A 19,614-nucleotide genomic window follows, 5' to 3' on the forward strand; every position below is an offset into this window, starting at 1 on the left:
GCAATGGGCAAGCATTTATGACACGGTCTTTACAAGGCGGTTGTGAGGATAAATGGGAGCCGTGGAAGCTAGTATGGTGTAGTGGTTAGTGTGTCAGATAGTGTGTTCCTGGGTGTCTTTAGACCAGTCACTCGCGCTCAGCCTAACCAACCTCACAGGATTGGTGTGAGAATAAAAATTGCAGAGAGAACCTGAGCCCCTTGGAAGAAGGTTGGATAGCTGTGTAACTAATAACAACAACAACAACAACTAGCTGGCCCAAGCGCAGAGCATCTGCACCTCTAGTTCCCCCCGGCCGCCACCGCTTTCTTCCCCCTTGCCACTGCCGCTGCTTTTTCTTTCCCCTGCCACTGCTTTCTCTCCCCACCACCACCGTCACTTTCACTCCCCCCACTGCCGCTGCTTTCTCTTTCCTCCCCCGCCACCACCGCTTTCTCTCCCTGCCCGCCCGCCCGCCTGTCTGCCCGCCCGTTCTCTGGCCTGTCCATTGGCCTTATGTTCCCCGCGGCGATCACTTTCCTCTCCCCCTCCCCTCGCTCACGAACTCTCGCGAGAGATGCCACACATGTGATTAGCGGCGGGTATGCCTAAGAGAATTATACATATAGATAATAATAATAAATCAGCTCTCCAAATCTCATCTTGTTACCACCAATGCCCAGATTTGTTACAACAAAGTCATGTCTCTTTTGGAACCAATGAATGAGAAACCCATTGGGAGTGTTGGATCCTAGGTGGAAACCATCTCATTAAATCTTCTCTTTGGGCAGATCAGTAGATTGTTATCTGCATCCACATTCCAGAGCTCAGAGCAAAATAGACTCCTTTTCAGTTACCGAAGATATTTTCCCAGTGTTCCTGCGGGAGATAGTTGAGCGTGTGGAATCCTCACTAAGAGCATTGACCAGCCTGTACAGGATGCTCAACTTAAACTTTTTAAAATCCTGTCCTATGAAGACATAAAGGACTGGGTTCATACAGCTGTTGGAAACAGCCACGGCCGTGACAAGCGGCATTCCAATCGCAAACAGCTGGCGTGGGAATTTGCGGTGTTGTATTTCTAGGAGATGAAACACGTGGTAGGGACACCAGCACAAGAAAAAGGTCGTGATAATGATGATGATGATTTTTAAGAGCTTTTTGGACTTAGCAAACCGACTCCTTTGCAGTCGGCAAAGGATGGTTGCGTAACATATGGTGATAATGCTCATTGGCACGACGAAACCGACCAAGAACCGGACAATGGTAACCACAGTTTGCGCCATTTCACCCTGGTGATGAAATTGAGAATTGGACAAGGAGTAATTGTTAAAACAAGAGACAATGTATTCATGCGTTTGAAGGTTTCTATGCATTGTCGTGTCCCGGAAAACAAGAGAAGGAGAACTCATTAAAAATCCGAGAGCCCAAATAAAGACGCACAGCAGGCAGGCCATCTTAGGGTTCCGGTGGTTTTGGGACCAGACTGGGAAAACCACCAAGAGGCAGCGGTCAATGCTGATGATCGTCAACAGGAACACGCTGGTGTACATGTTGAGAATGAGCACCATAGAGTTGATTTTGCACATGGCTCTGCCAAACACCCAGTGGTAGTCCATGGCTGTATAGGTGATGGTTAAGGGCAGGAAGACGTTGAAAAGAAAGTCGGCAGCTGCTAAGTTGAGGAACCAGATCGCATTGACCGACTTTTTCATCTTGAATGTGATGACGGCGATGACCAAGCCATTTCCCAGTAATCCAAGGAGGCAAGTGACGCTATAGACGATAACGGTGAGGATTCGAGCGAAGGCCCTGAAGTCGTAGGTTGGTTTGTCATCGTGGCTTTCTTCAGTGGTGAAATTTTCAGCATAGTAATCATCGTAATCATAGGAAAAATTATACGGCATCTCCACGACCTGAAATTGGAGCAGAGATTAGACAAGAAGTTAACCAACACAGGAGCTGGAGAAAAGGTCCGTCTGTCTTAACTGGCTGCCTTTATAAATTGGTTCTTAATGCAATTGTATTTGGGGCTTTTAAATGCTGCATGTCATATCTGATGCTCTCAAAAAAAGAAGTGATTTATAATACACTAGTAGGTGAGGCCTGTAGTTTAGGGGTGTGAACAGAACCGGCTGGTCTGATTTGGTTCGAGTCCAAACTAGACCTGAACTGGACTGGGCCAGTTCAGTCCGGCTCCCCCTCGACCCCCCCATCTGGTCCAGGGTGGTGGTGGTTGTGAGCTTTTTCTTTTCTCCCTTAGTCCAGAAATCAGCCATTCTTCGGCCAGTTTTAGGCCTTTCCCCCCAAGCAGTGGCCATTTTGGAGGCTGCCACACCTGCACAATGGGCCTCTGCATGGTCTGGGTGGAGGCCAGTGCGGGGAGAGGGAACCTCCACAGACCCACCACCACCACCTCGGACAACTCCCCCGAAGGGGTAAGTTTAAAATAAAAATAAAAATTTTGAAAAAGAAAAAAAAACCTCATGAACCCCCAGGGGTGGGTTCGGTCTGGAGTCGGACTGAGCAGGGGGTGGTTCGGTTCGACCCCGAACAGTCAAAGCGAACCGAATGTTCGACGTCAAACCATTTTGTGTAAATTACATGGCCAGAAAAGTTCAAGAAATGAAATCCAGGAGGCCCTCAAATATCGCAAGGGTAACGTTCACGGAATCCACAATATTGGAGTGCTTTTGCTAACCCCCCCAAATGGGTTTAGGTTCCTTAGCTAAACAATCCACTCTTGCAGTGAGCGTGGGTGGAACAGCCGGTGCGACTTTTAAAGAGAGTGGCTATTTAAACTTTAAAGCTCCCCCACGTGTTAGCTGAGAAGCACAGGATGGTGTAAAGTTTAAATGGCCACCCTCCCCACTTCTCAGCTGATGTGTGGGGAGGCTTAAAGAAGCAGCGGAAGAGGGGAGAGTGGGTGGTGCAGTCTGTGCCTTTTCTGACACTTCTTGAAATCTCCCCACACACCAGCTGAGAAGCAGAGTGGCTATATAAACTGCTTGCCAATGTAGTTAAGGGGGCTAGAAAACGGCAAATAACTGAAATAACCAAAATCCACCCCCACTATAACGAAATTAAATACAGAGAGGTGGCCCTGAGAATGGGCGAAACCACCATTCGAGGGCTACTTACAGATGAGATAGAGCTTGTGCTTGCCAAAGAGAAGTCAGTTTGAAATTTGTAGGATTTCAACTTTAAACATTATTCGTTTTATTGAATAATTATCATATGTAGTAAATTTGAATCATAGTAAATTTGAATCTGAGAAAGGCATTCTGCATCTCTTGGAGGTAATGTTGTTTTGGAATTATTGATTTTAAAAATCTGTTTAGAACAAGAACTGTTAAAATCAAGAATGCCTTCTTAAAAATACACACACACACACACACTTTCCCCTCAGCATATTCCAGTGTAAAAAGTTGTGGCAGGATTGTGCATGCAAAATTTGGTATCTGTAGGCCATCAGGAAGTATGACTTTATTTCACACAAACCAACCAACCAACCAGCAATCTTAAAAATTCTTTAAAATATTTAATAGATGATTGAATGAATGAAAAAAATGAGGTTGATCCTATGGATATTTTTCAGTGGCATAATTATGATAGTTATTCATATCAGACCAATTCAATAAAATTCCTGAAAACCACTAAAATATCAACAGCCGCCTGAAGATCACTTTAGATACTGCCAAATGTCTGTAGAAACAGGGGAATTTATTCTGTCCTACAGAAGTGTTACCATCAGATCCAAAGTCAAGGCAGGGAGAAATCAAGGCACCAAAAGATACTGGCATAAAGGGCTCAAACACTGGGAGGGGAGAGGAAGAGCGGGATATAAAATGTAAATAATAATAATAAATAATAATACTGAAGAAGGCCCTGTTAATAACAACGATGACTTTATTTGTTAGCCGCCCCATAACTAATTGTTCTCTGGGCGGCTCACAACACAGCTCACACTAGCTCAGGCACAGGTCTAAGTACAACATTCCAGGGTTTTCCTGTACCCCACCCCCACCTCTGGAAGTTCATGAATCAACCCCAAACAATAGTACAATGTTATAACACCTAATACCTTATCAGGCCTTTACACACACACACACACACACACACACACACACACACACACACACACACTCAAAAACTATGCGTGTGCTCCCAGTTTTCAGTTGTGTGGAAGCAAGGCAGGAGGAAAACCTGGGTTGCTTTCGCCCCCTACCTTGCTTCTACACAATCACTTCTACCCAACATAGGAACATAGGCAGCTGCCATATACTGAGTCAGACCACTGGTCCATTTAGCTCAGTATTGTCTTCACAGACTGGCAGCAGCTTCTCCAAGGTTGCAGGCAGGAGTCTCTCTCAGCCCTCTCTTCCCAGAGTGGCTCCATCCCCTGAGGGGCATCTCTGACAGTGCTCACACTTCTAGTCTCCTATTCATATGCAACCCTGCTTAGCTAAGGGGACAAGTCATGCTTGCTCCCACCAAACCAGCTCTCCTCTCCCAAGACCAGATCTCCTCTCCTTTTCCTCCTACCTTGCTTCCAAACAGCCGTCTCCAAACCCAGGCAGAACACCATTTTTGATTGTGTGAATGACCTCCTTATATGCTTTAGATTCCCAACTAGGATATCCAGTCAACCCTATTATGAAGCTAATCTTACTCACTATGCCTCACTATGATGCTCAAGCACAGTCAAGGTCTTTGCTTGTTGGAGAGTTGGATGTTTTCTTTACTCACGTAGCAGAAGCATCTCACAGCTGGGATGGCCTTCTTCTTTGGGCATTTAGGAGCCCCTTTTATATAGTTTGGTCTGGTCCAATAACAGGTGGGGTGACCCAAAGTCACACCATCTCTCTTCTCCTCTGCTTTCCCCAACTTCAAACATTTAGGATATGCCAAAAAAATGTCTCAGAGCTTAATCACATACCTCCCTTCTGCCTGCTGCATGTTTTGATATCAGGCCACCCAAACTCTCTTGCTCCTTATCTACCCTCTCAGAACAGCTCATGGAACTTTTTAAATTTCAAATGCATCACAAACTGGCTCCAGCATAAATGTACAATCATGTGTTTCAAAACAAAGAATATGTCATAGAATATGTATTTTTAAGCAATGGCACGTAAACATGTAATGTTTAAAGCATTCCCTTCAACAGCTTCCACTCTCAATGAAAACTTTCCTGTCATTCTCCTGTTCCTCCTTTTAACACTTGGGTTCTTCCCAGGGTTTCCCGGGCCTTTTGGTCAATGGAGCAAGATGGTAACTACTGGCCATTACTCCAGGACTTGCTGTAGGACAACAGAAGGGAACATATGAAACATCCCATTTCAGACGACTTTGGAGGCAGTCTTACAAAGCATGCAGCCAAGCAGCTTTAGCTACCGTGTAATTAACTACCTCACTGAGGTCATTCACACAATCAAAAAACCTGTGTTCTATCTGGGTTTGGGAGCTGTGTGTACTCCCAGTTTTTGGTTGCGTGGAAGCAAAGTAGGAGGAAAAGGTACCCAGGGTGCTTTCCAGATTATATGGTAATACAGCCATAGTTTACTTTGGCTTGGCAGAATCGTATTGAAACCGTAAATAAAGAATGTTGCGCAAAACCACCAGCAGGGGGAGCAGTCTTTTCTAGCTTGTGCGAACCATCCTACAACGGGAAAACGCAGCTATTTTTTTACAATGTTGTAGGACTGTAATGCAGCTATAAAACCCAAAAGGTGGCATCGGAAATGTGAACCGCATCTTGCTGACTGTGCAGGGACTGTGATGTTGATACATAGGTAAAATGGAAGCACATTTAATCCACTGGGATCGGGCTCTATCCTGGCAGTTTTCACACTCAACCTAACCCAGACTGGGCTAGGATGTGCATGAGAACAGCCTCATTGCCTGAGATGAAATGGTGTTCAAAAATGTGAGAGGCATTTTCCAGTTGCCATTTTAACAAAGGAAAAGCACAATACTTTGGGTAAGAAGCAAAATGCATAATTGTAAATAATTCAGTACATAAGTAGAAGACATGGGTGTGGCTATTCTTTTGTTAAAATGAAGGCCCTGGTGAGTTTTGAAGTTTTAATGGTGATAGCTGCCGCTTGCAATACTTAGAGCTGATGTCCAAGTCCATATGGACATGACTATAAAAATAACTTTCCAGTTTGACCAAAAAGCCAGCTGGAAAATCTGAAGCTGGAAAATCTGCCAGGGCATTTCTCACACAGCAGGTTTTCACGCAAGTTTACTGCAAGGCTTTGCTGCAAGTTCGAAGTTGAAGTTCGGAAGTTGAAGTTGAAGACGCAAAAAGTGGGAATTTTTTTTACCCTGGATAGAAATCAGGCGAGGCTCTAACACGCAATGAAAACCCCGAATCGTGTATGAAGTGCTCCCTGATAACTCACAGGGACTTCGGAGTAAATCTGGCCGAAATGTGAACACACACCCTCCATTCCAGAGGAGATGCAGGCTAAAAGCGCTGTGTGGAAAACATCCATCGTGAATACAGCTGACTCCCCCAAACCTACCACTAATCTTGCAACACCATTCCTTCACTAACCTTGCAACAGCAAAATGCAAATGAATCAATAAAAGAGAGTTAAGACAGTTCCTTGCCCCCACGGAACTTATTATTTAAATTTGATGTGGAGGAGACAGCAAAAGGAGAAGGGGGTAAGGCTAGGGTGACAAGAGGGAATTAACGCAAACTATGTCTGCCTTACTGGAAACCTTTCTGCCGACAGTACAGAATAACAGCTGATGACATCTAACTGAAGTAACAATAAAAGCAGAACAGGATGTGATACAGCTGACCCGTGGTGTTCCTGTTTGAAGAACCATTCTAACCGGTTCCTTTTAAAAGGCAAGTGTCTTTCCTATTGTTATATTTCAGGAGGCGACGGCATTTCAGTGCTGGTCACTGAGATTCTTGGTGTTTCCTCTATCCAACATGTCAGTATTTTACAGTTGCAAATATCTAAGTTATGACAAAGCTGGAAGAGGCTTGTTTATGTCCATGAAGCAATGGAGACCGCTGTCTGCCTTGTCACCTCTCTGGCATCCTTGTCTCCTTTAATGTTGTATCAACACATATATTGAAGCACCAGACAGGATATCCTGATTTAGAAGCCACCAATATCCTGATCAAGCCTCTGCAAACATCTGGCCACCACAGTTGTTGGCTACCAAGCAAAAGTCAAAATTACTTTTTAAAATAACAGGACACCAAAATCAGTCTCCAGTCTCCTAGGTAGCCATCAACCTATTGGCTACCTCGCTGTGCAGAGGGCTCATATAACAGTGCCAGGGTGGCATCGGAAGAGAAAGTCTCCAGTGTGCCAGTGGAACAGCCCAACACATGCTGAAGTGTTGCCTGAAGTGTTGTCCAGATGCAAAGGATCATCAGTATTACTTGTGCTCTGCTGTTAACTTCCCTCCCAAACCAGACCAGTGCCACTGTTGCACCTTCTTTATGGAGGAGGATCCATGATGGAGGAGGATCCATGGCCCACAACCACATAAATCTATTCCTCCTGCAGCTGTGACCCTATCCGACCCAAGACCAACCTCTCAGAGTGTGGATGGGTGGGGAGGGATGGAGAGGGCATCAGAACTGGAAAGCAACCCGTCACATTTAGCCTCTAAAGAGACTTTTTCTTGAAATATCACCGCAAGGCAGTTCAGTGGTGTGGTTAATTCGTGGAAATCACAAGCAGATGTGGAAGGAACATCTGGGTGGAGCTCGGCCAGCCGGCTGCTCTGTGTCCCTGACAACACTCCCAAAACACCACGGTGGGCTTGTGCGGACAGCATCTTTTGCGAGTTTGAAAATGGCCACTTCCTTTCCTCTGGTGGGACCCAGCTGGCGTTCTTCTCACACCCATTTGCCTTCAGACTTCCTGCTGTCAACATTTCATCGCTGGATGCTAAAACACCAGCATTCCCAACTGTTACATCACCCTCCATTATGAATGAGTCTTTGTATGAGAAACTTAAAAAAACAGAACCCATTATATTTATACTCTCAGAAAAGGGTGTTGCTGAAAACTGAGCAAAAATCTAAATGTGTTAGTTCTCGTTTCTCATAATGTTACTACTATTATGACAACAGACCACGAGCAGGATCCAAAGACCTAGGGTAGGCGGGCACATCAGGTGGGATTTTGCTTGCAATTAATATTATTAATATCAATATTAATGTTAATATTAATGTTATACAGTGTTTTTCGACAACAAATGTTCTCAAATCAGTATACATAGCAAAAGGAATGAGAAGCAAACTGCGAAAATGGTTCCCTGCCCCAAAGGACTTACAGTCTAAAAAGAAACCCAAAGGAGACCCCAGCAACAGTCCCTGGGGAGTGATGCTCTAATGAGATGCTCTGCTGAATATTAGGGGGTGGGACCGAAGCTCAGTGGCAGAGCATCTGCTTTGCATGCAGAAGGCCCCGGGTTCACGCTCTGGCAGCATCTCCAGGTAGGGCTGGAGAAAGACTCCTGCCTGATGCTGCCAGTCAGCGTAGACAGTATTCAGGGAGATGGACCAATGGTCTGACTCAGTAGAAGACAGCATCCTGTGTTCCTATCTAAGAGAGCCACCACTTGAAAAGGTGCCTCTAGGCCCAGTTAGCATCAAGCCTGTTGGTTTGTTGGAACAGAAGAGAAAAGGACCGCAGGAGCAAGGTTCTATACTTCGTCACATCTGAGAAGATGAAGTTCACAGGTTGACTTGAAATAACCCAAAAATCTTTGGCTGTAGACAATTTTCTAGCCTGACTCAGGGCCAAACTATATTTGTGGACTTCCAGTGCAAATAGCCATGGGGAGGGCATGATTTGGGGGCAAGAATGGTGTCGGGGGTGGGGGGCGGGGAGTTGATCCCCATTTCACATGCCACGGCTCTCAACCAGATCAGAAGTCAAATGTTCCCTTAAAGTCAGTTCGGAGCATATACCCAAAGTGTATATGCTCGGAACTGACTTTAAGAGAATATTTGGGCCCCAAATGTTGTCGAAGGAAAGTCTTGATCCCCATATCACATGCCATGGCTCTAAACAATAAACAAAATAAATAAATAATATTTATTAACAATAAATACAATAAATAAATCAGAATAAAATGTTCTCTTAAAGTCCGTTCTGAGCATATACACAAAGTGTATATGCTCAGAACAGACTTTAAGAGAACATTTGGGCCCCTGATCTGGTTTCGAGCCATGGCACGTGACATGGGGATCAAGACCTTCCCTTTGACACCGTTTTCGCACCCAAAGCATCCCCTCCTTGTGGCTATTTGCAGCTGCAGTGGCTAAAAATCCACAAATATAGTTTGGTCCTGAGTCAAATATAGTTTGGCCCTAGTGTGTCCTACCCTGGCAACAAAAGAAATAAGTCTCTCTTGGCACCTTAGAGGCGTGACAAATTTATTGCCGCCTCAGTGTCTAAGGGCAAAAACCGCCCTCCTTGGAAATGCAGATGGAGACAATGAAGTCATTATGGAGCCTGAATTTGCTGGTTTCTCCCTGCCTCCCTCCCAAGAGCTGGAAAAGATGAAATCCTTCCTTGGGTGGAATGACAGAAGTGCAAATGAGGAGAGAGAGAAATCTGTCCTCATCTTGTCGGTCTGCTTCTGGCCTACGAGTTACAATCCCATTTGGACCCCAAGGCTGTCTTCTGTTATCCATTCTCCCTGGTTACTGAAGCCTCCAGAGAATCCTTCAGAAACATCTTCAGGTTTCAGATCAATAAAGCGCGAGGGCCAGAGAAGAGAAACCCACTCCTGTGCAGATGTGAGGAAGGACACACGAAGCCATAAAACCCAATTGCACAAGCTGGTTAGATGTGGGAAGGATGAGGCGATGAGAGAATGGGGCGGAGGGGGGGGACTCCCCAAACAGACAGCTGGGGACGTCCGCCCCATTAATCGCTTTCCATCTGGCTCTCTTGCAACTCACTCATTTGCTGCCTGGTATATGACAATTGCCTCCAGATTCCGGACTCCAGATTCCAATCTCATTTGGAAGAGATCCAAAAAGGGCCCAATGCAGCAGACACAGCTGTCATGGCTGCTTCAGACACGAGAGGTTTCCGACATGAAAAGCAGCTGGGCACACCCACGCCGGCTTGGCAGTGCACACAAAGAGTAGTAGAGTAGGTGCAGATGCAGCCACCACAAGGGATTATTTATGTCTGGCTGGGGCACAAAAGGCAGAACGGTCCCTTGGCCCATTTCTGGAGAATGTAGGAAGCCGCTTATAAAGAACCGTCGGCTTTTCGAGTTGGAAGGCACCTCGAGGTCTTCTAGTCCAACCCGACCTTCATGAGGCAGGCTGTTCCACTGACCAACAGCTCGTGCAGTCAGGGAATTCCCCTTATTTCTGGCCTAATTTTGCTTCCTTGGTTTTCCAGACTCTTGATTCTAGTCCTGCCCTCAGGAAGAACAGAGAACAGGTCCAGTTCTCGACGGCCCTTTTGATATTTGAAGGTGGCTCTCATCTCTCCCCTTACTCTTCTCTTATCTGCTAGTGCAAGATGCTCAGTATCGTCTGCACTGGCAGGCAGCAACTTTCCAAGCTTTCAGGCTCAGTTCTTTCCCAGGCCTACTTGATGGAGATGCTGCCAGGGATTGAACCCGGGACCTTCTGCCTGCAAAGCAGATGCCATGCCACTGAGCTGCAGCAAAATGTCTGCTGGGATTCTTGCCAAGATTACTGGGCTAGACGACCTTGGGTCTGATCTAACAAACTATTACGTTCTTAAACAAGAGTGTGAGGGCAGTCAGTGAACCCAGACTAGGTGGAACTCATTGCCACAAGACGTGGGTGATGATCATTGGCTAAGATGGCTTTACAGGGGAAGTAGATGAATTCACAGAGGTCTACCAGTGGTGGCTACCAGTCATGGTGGCTAAGTGGAGCCTCCCTATTGAGAGGCAGTGTACCTCTAAATCCAGTTCCTAGAACCAAAGAACAGGGGAAGGCTGTTGTCTTCACACACAGCTTCTGGGCTTTCCAGAGGCCTCTGGTGGACTTGGGGGACCTTTGTGTGTGTAAGGGGGGTGGGCTGCAAAGACCCCAACCTCTCGATCCCCTCCCGAGATCCCCTCCCAGCTTTCTGACCCTGCCTGACCCTCCCAGCTGTTCTTCCTCCAGTCCCGCCTCTGCACCAGGGACCAGCAATCTGGCCGCTCTGCAAGCAAAAACCCCTGTTTATCTTCTCAGACACATTATACACTTCTCCGTGTTTGTTTTCCAAAGTCATTACTTTCCAGAAGGGAGATAAGGATGTGTGCGGAGTTGGTACGGGGAGTTGCTCTGTGTACTCAGCATCACTGGCGCTGCAGAAAAGAGATCTGGAACTGGAACAGAGGAAGCAGGGAAAGGGATCGAGCCAGGCTTGCAGGGTCAGGTTGAAATGACATCAATGGCACCGCAGTTTGGCCCAGATCTTCAGCGTCTCCTTTGCCTGGAGATCTGGCAGGGACACTGTCCTCTCTCCCACACAAATATGGGTCTGGTTCCCAAGCGTGTGGGGCTAGCACATTCCCTCGCTTGCTTTTGGCTTGTTCTTGGTGCCCCAGGGGTTAGAGCCGTCGAGGGGTGAACTCAAGGGATTCCTCGAGTCCCACGCTTGCTCCCCAGAAGCTGCAAGAAGGTGTCTGTTTGCAGCTTCTGGGAAGCAAGAGTAGCACTCAAGGAATCCCCACTTCAACATCCCCACCAGTTACAATGCGAACTTCCAGTTGGGTTACCAACAGTCCCTTGGGAGGTCCCTTATTTCAGCCCCAAATGGTCTGTCCCTTAAAGGTCAAGTGTGCCGTCGACTCGGTGTCGACTCGTGGCACCCACAGAGCCCTGTGGTTTTCTTTGGCAGAATACAGGAGGGGTTTCCCATTGCCTCCTCCCCTGCAGTATGAGATGATGCCTTTCAGCATCCTCCTATATTGCTGCTGCCTGATATAGGAGTTCCCCATCGTCTGGGAAACATACCAGTGGGGATTCGAACCGGCAACCTCCGGCTTGCTACGTCAAGTCATTTCTCTGCTGTGCCACTAGGTGGCCCTTACAGGACACCATTTGCCCCTTATCTTCAGTGAATGGGAAGAAGAACCTAACGCTCCGATCAGATCAGTTATTCTCACGAATCATGAAATAAGAATGAGCTTCGACTCCTTTCCCTTCTCCCTCCCTACCAGAGTACTCTGTGGTTCTGGTGGGCTTTGAGGGTGGCCATCAGCCCTGCACTGGGGACATTAAGAAAAACATGAACAGCCACCAAGCGTTGGCTAACTCAGCCTTCCCCAGGGATCAATCGGGATCATGGACATCAGGCAAGTGGTGATTACTAGAGAGTGCTTGCATGTGTGAAACCTGGCTAACAACCCTTCTCTTGGTAGAAAACAAAAGCATGTCACACCCAGCCTCGTGCCCTTTGCTAAGCAGGGTCTGCCCTGGTTGCACAAAAATGGGAAGCTACATGTATGAGCACTGTAAAATGTTCCCCTTAGGTTTGCTCTGGGAAGAGCACCTTCATGCTTGCATGCAGAAGGTCCCAAGTTCCCTCCCTGGCAGCATCTCCAAGATAGGGCTGAGGGAGTTTCCTGCCCGCAACCTTGGAGAAGCCGCTGCCAGTCAGTGTAGTAGACAATATTGAGCTAGACAGACTAATGGTCTGACTCAGTATATGGCAGCTTCCTATGCCCCTATGTCCCAGGGCCACCAAGACGAGAGGTCACTAGGAACCTCATTCCAGCAGGTTCTGGAAGACCATTCCATGGCCATGCTCTTTGGGACAGAAAATGCCGAAGCCGGCCACACGGGACATATCCCTGCCCTGCATCTCTAACCGCTCCTCAATCTACCAATTCGGCTGCCATCAGCAGCGAGGGACTCGCTGGAAGGAGCAATTTCCCCTTCAATAAATATCTGAACCAGCCGTTAATTGAAACCCTCAAACGCTGATCTCATCAGTCCGACTCAGCGCTCCGTGGAGACGGCGTGTACATTTTAATGGGTGGCACGTGCCACACCGTGTCTGTCAGCTGAATCCCCGAAAGACTTGTTGGATTGCCAGGCATGGAAAGAGAGGAAGTGGGCCTGCACTCCGGCCAGTTTCCCTACAATGGGCCAAGGCGGTCCTAAATCGGGAAATTTAGGACCGACAAAAGGAAGTACTTTTTCACACAATGCATAGTTAACCTATGGAATTCTCTGCCACATGATAGATACATTCATGGAGGATAAGTCTATCAATGGCTACTAGTCTGAGGACTATAGGCCAACTCCAGCCTCAGAGACAAGATGCCTCTAAATACCAGTTGCAGGGGAGTAGCAGAAGGAGAGAAAGCATGCCATCAGCTCTTGCCTTTGGGCTTCGCAGAGGCATCTGGTGGGCCACTGTGTGAAGCAAGATGCTGGACTGGATGGGCCTTGGGCCTGATCCAGCAGGGCTGTTCTTTGGTTCTTATGTTATGTTCTTATGAGTTGTAGTCTGACAACATCTGGAAAGCCAAGGTTGGGAACCTCTGGTCTGAACGACTCTCTAGGTGCAAGGGCAGAGAGGGCCTGTGTTCAATCAGATGTTATTTATTTTCATTTCTCTACGTAAATCATTTGGGCCACTGTTGCTGCTGTAATAGCTGCCATCATGAAGGCTTGTCTATATTTCATAATCTATGCAAAGGCAGAATTTGGTCCTGTGCAAAACTGAACCTGCCTAGAATCTTGATACTTCATTTTACAACAGCAAGTTTCTTGCCCTTGTGAAAACTAACCTTGATGAAACATGGCGCAAGTTAACATTTAGGAACAGAGGAAGCTGCCATATACTGAGTCAGACCATTGGTCAATCTAGCTCAGTATTGTCTTCACAGACTGCCAGTGGCTTCTCCAAGGTTGCAGGCAGGAGTCTCTCCCAGCCCCACCTTGGAGATGCTGCCAGGGAGGGAACTTGGAACCTTCTGCTCTTCCCATAGCGGCTTCATCCCCTAAGGCGAAGATCTTCCAGTGCTCACACAGCAAGTCTCCCATTTAAATGAAACGTGGGTAGACCCTGCTTAGCTAAGGGGACAAGCCATGCTTGCTACCACAAGACCAGCTCTCCTATGGTCTTGTGGACATTTACTGCTTCAGAAGTTGTTAATACTTTGCTTCTCCCCATAATTACAGGAAGCAAAAAGGGAACATAGGATGTTGGCTTCCACTGAGTCAGACCCTTGTTCCATCTAGCTCAGTATTGTCTACACTCACCTGCAGTGGTTCTCTGAAGTTTCTTCCCACCCTACCTGGAGATACCAGGGAGTGAACCTGGGACCAGATGTTCTTCCACCAAGTTATGGCCCAAGAGAGTCCACACATCCAAATGCAAACCAAGGAAGACCCTGCTTATCAAAGGGGGCAATTCATACTCGCTCGCTACTGCCAGACCAGCGTTCCTCTCCCAAAGCAGGTTAAACAAAGCAAGATTAAGCAAAGAAGCCTAACTGATCCAGAGTGCAAAATCCAGCTTCCCTTGGCACGGAAGTCGAAGGGCAGGATTTCTGGCCCCAAATCAAGAGAGGGAAGCCTGTTTGAACACTCGGAGAAAATGGTTCTGTCCTTCCAAGTGGTCTTTTGTGTAACTGGCTGATCACCACTAACGCAGCACAGATTTTGAGTAGGTGGCGAAGAGGGAAGGAAAGGGTTTGAAAGTTCTGCATTTGCTGGTTCTGCCTTCTGCGTGGCTTTTCTTATTTTTGTCTCACCGCCAAGGGACTTTATGTACGGTGGAAAAGAACCCTGGATGCCTTCCTGGGAGACTTCTAGAGCCAGGAGGAATTCCTTGGAGCAGGGAACAGCTCCCCAGTCTCCAGCAACTGTGCAGGCTCCCCACAGCTGCTTCGGACAGGCTGACCTCCAGAACGCAGAACCCACCCTGGGCATGCCTCCTCCACACTTCCGATGGCCAAGGGGGCATTTCCCACCCCAAAGCCTTTCAAGTTGTGGGGGGAAATGGTCTGTTTATTTCTTTTAATCTAGCAGGCTCCTTGGAACAGCTGAAAGATCAAAGAGCCCAGGGCAATGGTCTCTGCTCTCTCACTCCCGAGTCCCAGTGCTATTTTAAAATCCCCAAACATTTGGTCAGGGCTGCTCACTAGCACCAAGTCTGGCATCCAGCATGGGTGATGCTGTCCAGATGCAGATATCAGCCTAGTTCAGGGGTCCGCTGTGGCTGGGGATGATGGGAGTGGTAGTTCATCAACAGCTGGAGGGCCAGGTTGCCCACTCCTGGCCTAGCTCCTAGAACAGGTTTGCTCAGCTTTGCCCCGCCCCCAGGCATTTTTGGACTACAACTCCCATCACCCCAGCCACAGTGGCCAATAGTGAAGGATTATGGAAATTGTAGGCCAACATCTGCAGAGGGCCAAGGCTGAGCTGCCCTGGCCTAGAATCAAAATAAAGGAGCAGAAGAACCTAGGAGAACTTTCTGAATGAGATCCAAGGGTTCATCTCATCCCTTTTTCTGTGCTAACTGAGCACACCCTACTAACTGAGTAAAGAGGCATCTTTTAACAGTGGTGATTCTCTTCATTAAGCAGAAGGAGAGCAACTGGCCCTATCCATCCCCTGCACAGCATCCCTGGTCTTTGTGTAGTCAGTGCCTGGATAGGAGACCATGTATGCCACCTTTCATAAGCAACCAGGGCAGACCCTGCTTAGCTAAAGGGACAAGTCATGCTTGCTCCCACAGGAGCAGCTATCCTTCCCAATATGTCCTCTATAAAAGTCCCTAGTTGGCAACCTCTGGTCAAACAGGCATTGCAGGTTTTGGAAAGGATCCTAAAACCTGCTGAATCTGTTTACAAGGGGGATGGAAGCAGACCAAAAACACTTGCTGCACAAGCAGCTATCTATCTTTCAAACAGTGTTCAGCAGTTTGGAGAGAAAAAGAAGACACCCTCCTCTTCCCCTTTCTACACAAGTACTAACCTGTCTAACAAAACTCTTAAACTACACAGCTGGTGCAGCAAGAGAGTCCCAGCTCTCCTGTCTTTCGTGCACGCCTCAATCCCCCAAATCCTGCAATGAGGACAACGTGTTGGTATGAAGTGAGGAAACGCTTCTTTCTGCAATACCAAAGCCATGATGAAAACGTGCCCCAAGGAATCCACAAGTGGGAGCCAAGAACAGATGTCATTTTAATGAGGAGGAAAAGGCATCTCATTGTCACAGCCACCTGTTGATGAATCTCAGGCACTTCTCTTGCTTTTTCTCTTCTAACTTCCCAGCCGTGCAAAAGACTTCCCCTGCTACACCCCCACTTCTGCAGAGAAAAATCCCAATGAAAAAAAATCTAGTTCTCTCTTTTTAAACTCTTTCTCCTTTCGGACCATTTGCACGGAAGCACAAATAATACTCCATGGGAGGAGAGCTGGATTCGTGGTAGCAAGCATGAATGGTCCCCTTTGCTAAGCAGGATCCACCCTGGTTTGCATTTGAATGGGAGCCCACATGGGAGCACTGTGAGAGATATTGCCCTTAGGGGATGGGGCCGCTCTGGGAATCGCATCTGCCTGCTTGCATGCAGAAGATTCCATGTTCCCTCCTTGGCAGCATCTCCAAGATCAGGCTGGGAGAGACTCCAGCCTGCAACCTTGGAGAAACCGCTGCCAGTCTTTGAAGACAATACTGAGCAAGATTGACCAATGGTCTGACTCAGTATATGGCAGCTCCCTATGTTCCTATGGTGAAAAAAGTCGATATCCATCACCCAAAGAGCAAAAATAGAGGACACCTTTCACCAAAAAAGGTCTCCAAAAAGTATCCTTTGCATAAAATTTGCATAGGTTTATTGATATGATAGACAATACTGAGCTTGATGGACCAATGGTCTGACTCAGTATATGTTCCTAAACCAGTATTTTTTGGTGGGGGAGAGGAAAGTTGGTCTTGTGGTAGTAAGCATGACTTCTCCCCATAGCTAAGCAGGGTCTGCCCTGGTTGCATATGAAAGGGAGGCTAGAAGTGTGAGCACTGGAAGAGATTTCCCTCTGGGGATGGAGCCGCTCTGGGAAGAGCAGAAGGTTCCAAGTTCCCTCCCTGGCAGCATCTCCAAGATCGGGCTGAGAGAGATTCCTGCCTGTAACCTTGGAGAAGCCGCTGCCAGTCTGGGTAGAGCTAGATGGACCAAGGGTCTGTCTCAGTAGAAAGCAGCTTCCTATGTTCCTATATATTGTGCAAATGACCCCAGGTTGTAGAGGAATTGGTCAAACTGGAGGATGCCCTTTGTGCAATGATGTGCCATGTTCCCCAGGATGGCCTGGAGAGTCACTTTCTCTCTTGTCTCAGCTTTCCTGTCTTTAAAAGGGGGGCGTTAGAGAACTCTTTCACAGTGTTGTGATGCAACTGCTATGAAAAGGGCTGTGACTAATTCCCATGTTGCAAAAGGGAGAATGGAGGCTAGGGAAGAGGGATGAGGTCATGTCATGACCCCAGGGCAGAGGAGAACCTCGAACCCAGCTCTCCCAGATCCAGATCTCTGTTTCCTGGACTCCATTTTTTAGAATTCTAGAAAAACAGAGCAAACATGGTTGCACGTTTTGTTAAGAGAACTGATATTTCTCACTGCAGAAGATGCTCACCAAATTCAAGAATCACACCCTCCTGCTCCATGTAGGAAATCCACATTTAAGCTTTCCAGTCTCAGCTCCACTGGTCCACTGGGTTGCTCCAGATGTTGCTGAACTACAACTCCCATCACCTCCAGCTAGAGTTTATTGTGGCTGGGGATGCTAGGAGTTGTAGATCAGCAACATCTGGAGGAACCCAGGTTGGGAACCACTGCTCTAGCTGATGGCGTCCAGCGAGAAAGAAACCACCATTCCCCGAATCAGTTGGTTCAGTTGTCAGACCGCTGTTACCATTAAGAAATTTCTCCTAATGTTCAACCAAAACCTACCCTCCTGAAACTTAAGCCCAGTAGATCCAGTCTCTAGGATTTCTAGGATTGCAGAGAACACGTCTTTGCCCTCTTCTATCTGACAGTCCCTTGAATTATATTTGAATCGAATCAAATCAAATGAAATGAGGGAGGTGTGCTATCATGCATACCTCTAGAGGGAAGAGTGCTATCAAGCGTCCTTTTCTCCAAGCTAAGCACAACCAGTTCCTTCTACATACCCAGTTTCTCCATGTTTTCTAGACCCCTGACCAACTGTATTGCCCTCCCTCTGAATCAGCTTTGTTGGCCCTCAGTCACATCATTACATAGTCAAGTCTAACATGATACCATGACGTCATTCCGTTCACTCCCAATGAGCTAGGATTTTCCATGTGACTATTCCCTAGGAAGAAGATGACCCAGTAATTAAAACGGGAAATTGTAAGAAAAAGATAATGCCGGAAGAGTATCAGATCAGAGAGCGGCAGCAAATAGGATATTTAACAGGTCAGTATTTCCATCATTTTGGAGGTTATGGGGAATTTTTGATGAGAAATGAAGTCCCTCACACTGGCTGGCGTTCAGCAAGCGATGCAGACAATTATTTAAAGGGCCAAACCTCAGCAATGTTGAGCTGAAAGAGCTGCTCTCAGAGGCGCACTTACCCCCGGACCTTCGGGCTCCGGCCCGTGGCCTCCAAGACCCAGGGGGGACTCCAAAGGCTGGGGGTCCTCCTGCCACTACATGAGCCCTCCTCCTCCTCACCCCCATGAACCCTCCTCCTCCTCGCTGCCGCCGCAAGCCCTCCTCCTCCCTGTTGCAGTGAAGCTGAACCGCCTAGACTCCAGCCACAATGTACGCGGCTGGGGGGTGGCAAGCAGGTCCCCCTCCCCCTGTGGCGGCAGTGGCGGGTGGACCGGGAGAGGCCACTGAGCCTGACTGCCTGGCTCAGCGGCCTCTGAGAACCGCAAGGCGCTGCGGTGCACCTGCACCGTTAGAAAAGAGTGTCGCAAGCCCGTGACGTCACACGTTGCCCATTCCAGAAACGCACTCTCCGTCCCCCTGCCCCTCCCTGCTAAATTTAAACAAGATGTCAAGAGAAGCTTCAGCCGGGAGTGCACAAAAAGAAATGTGACTGCACGGCCTTGGGAGGAGCCGGAAACCATTGGTGCAAAAAGAGATGAGCAATATTGGGAGAAATGCCGAGCGGGCCCCATAGCGAAATACGGCATTTAGGTCAAGTTCGAGAGCGTTGCTGATTGAGACTAGTCCAGTATCCGACTGGGAGCAGCAGGGTCTCCTCCAGGGCCTTGGTATCGAAGATCCTTTTAAGTGGAGACACCAGGAAATGAGCCAGGCCCGTCTGCATGCAAGACGTGTGCTCTGCAATGTTCCCTCTCATTTTGATCAACAGTGAGCGGGAAGAGTTTTGTTCTGGGCGGCAGGATCAAGGCAGTATGTGCACATCACACACACACACAGACAGAATAATTAATGCACACAATTTTTTTTAATCTCCCCCCCATCCCCAGGCCTCCACCTCAACAGGTCTTAATTTAAAAAAAAAAAAAAAAAAGCCACAGCAGCAGTAGCTATGGGGAGTGGGGGGGAATGGGGCATTGGGAATGGGGCATTGGGGGAATGGGGGGGATGGGGCATTGCTTCCCGGCCGGGGAGAGGGGGAAACGGGGTGCTGGGCAGTTGGGCGGCTGCGCAC

At 47.8% G+C, this 19,614-nt stretch overlaps 1 protein-coding gene across 9 annotated transcripts in view; it reads right to left on the bottom strand.

Annotated features, from left to right (window-relative positions):
* Positions 1-437: 437 nt before the first annotated feature.
* Positions 438-19,614, bottom strand: part of CMKLR1 (chemerin chemokine-like receptor 1) — an 80,261-nt gene continuing 61,084 nt past the window's right edge. For all 9 annotated transcript variants that reach the window (XM_053280405.1, XM_053280402.1, XM_053280406.1 and 6 more), the window contains one exon: positions 438-1,895. In XM_053280405.1, the coding sequence (XP_053136380.1) occupies positions 807-1,886 (1,080 nt within the window). In that variant the 5' untranslated portion in view covers positions 1,887-1,895 and the 3' untranslated portion in view covers positions 438-806. The remainder of the gene's footprint in view (positions 1,896-19,614) is intronic.

This window comes from Hemicordylus capensis, chromosome 15 (genome assembly GCF_027244095.1).
Source record: "Hemicordylus capensis ecotype Gifberg chromosome 15, rHemCap1.1.pri, whole genome shotgun sequence".
In the NCBI taxonomy this organism is placed as follows: domain Eukaryota; kingdom Metazoa; phylum Chordata; class Lepidosauria; order Squamata; family Cordylidae; genus Hemicordylus; species Hemicordylus capensis.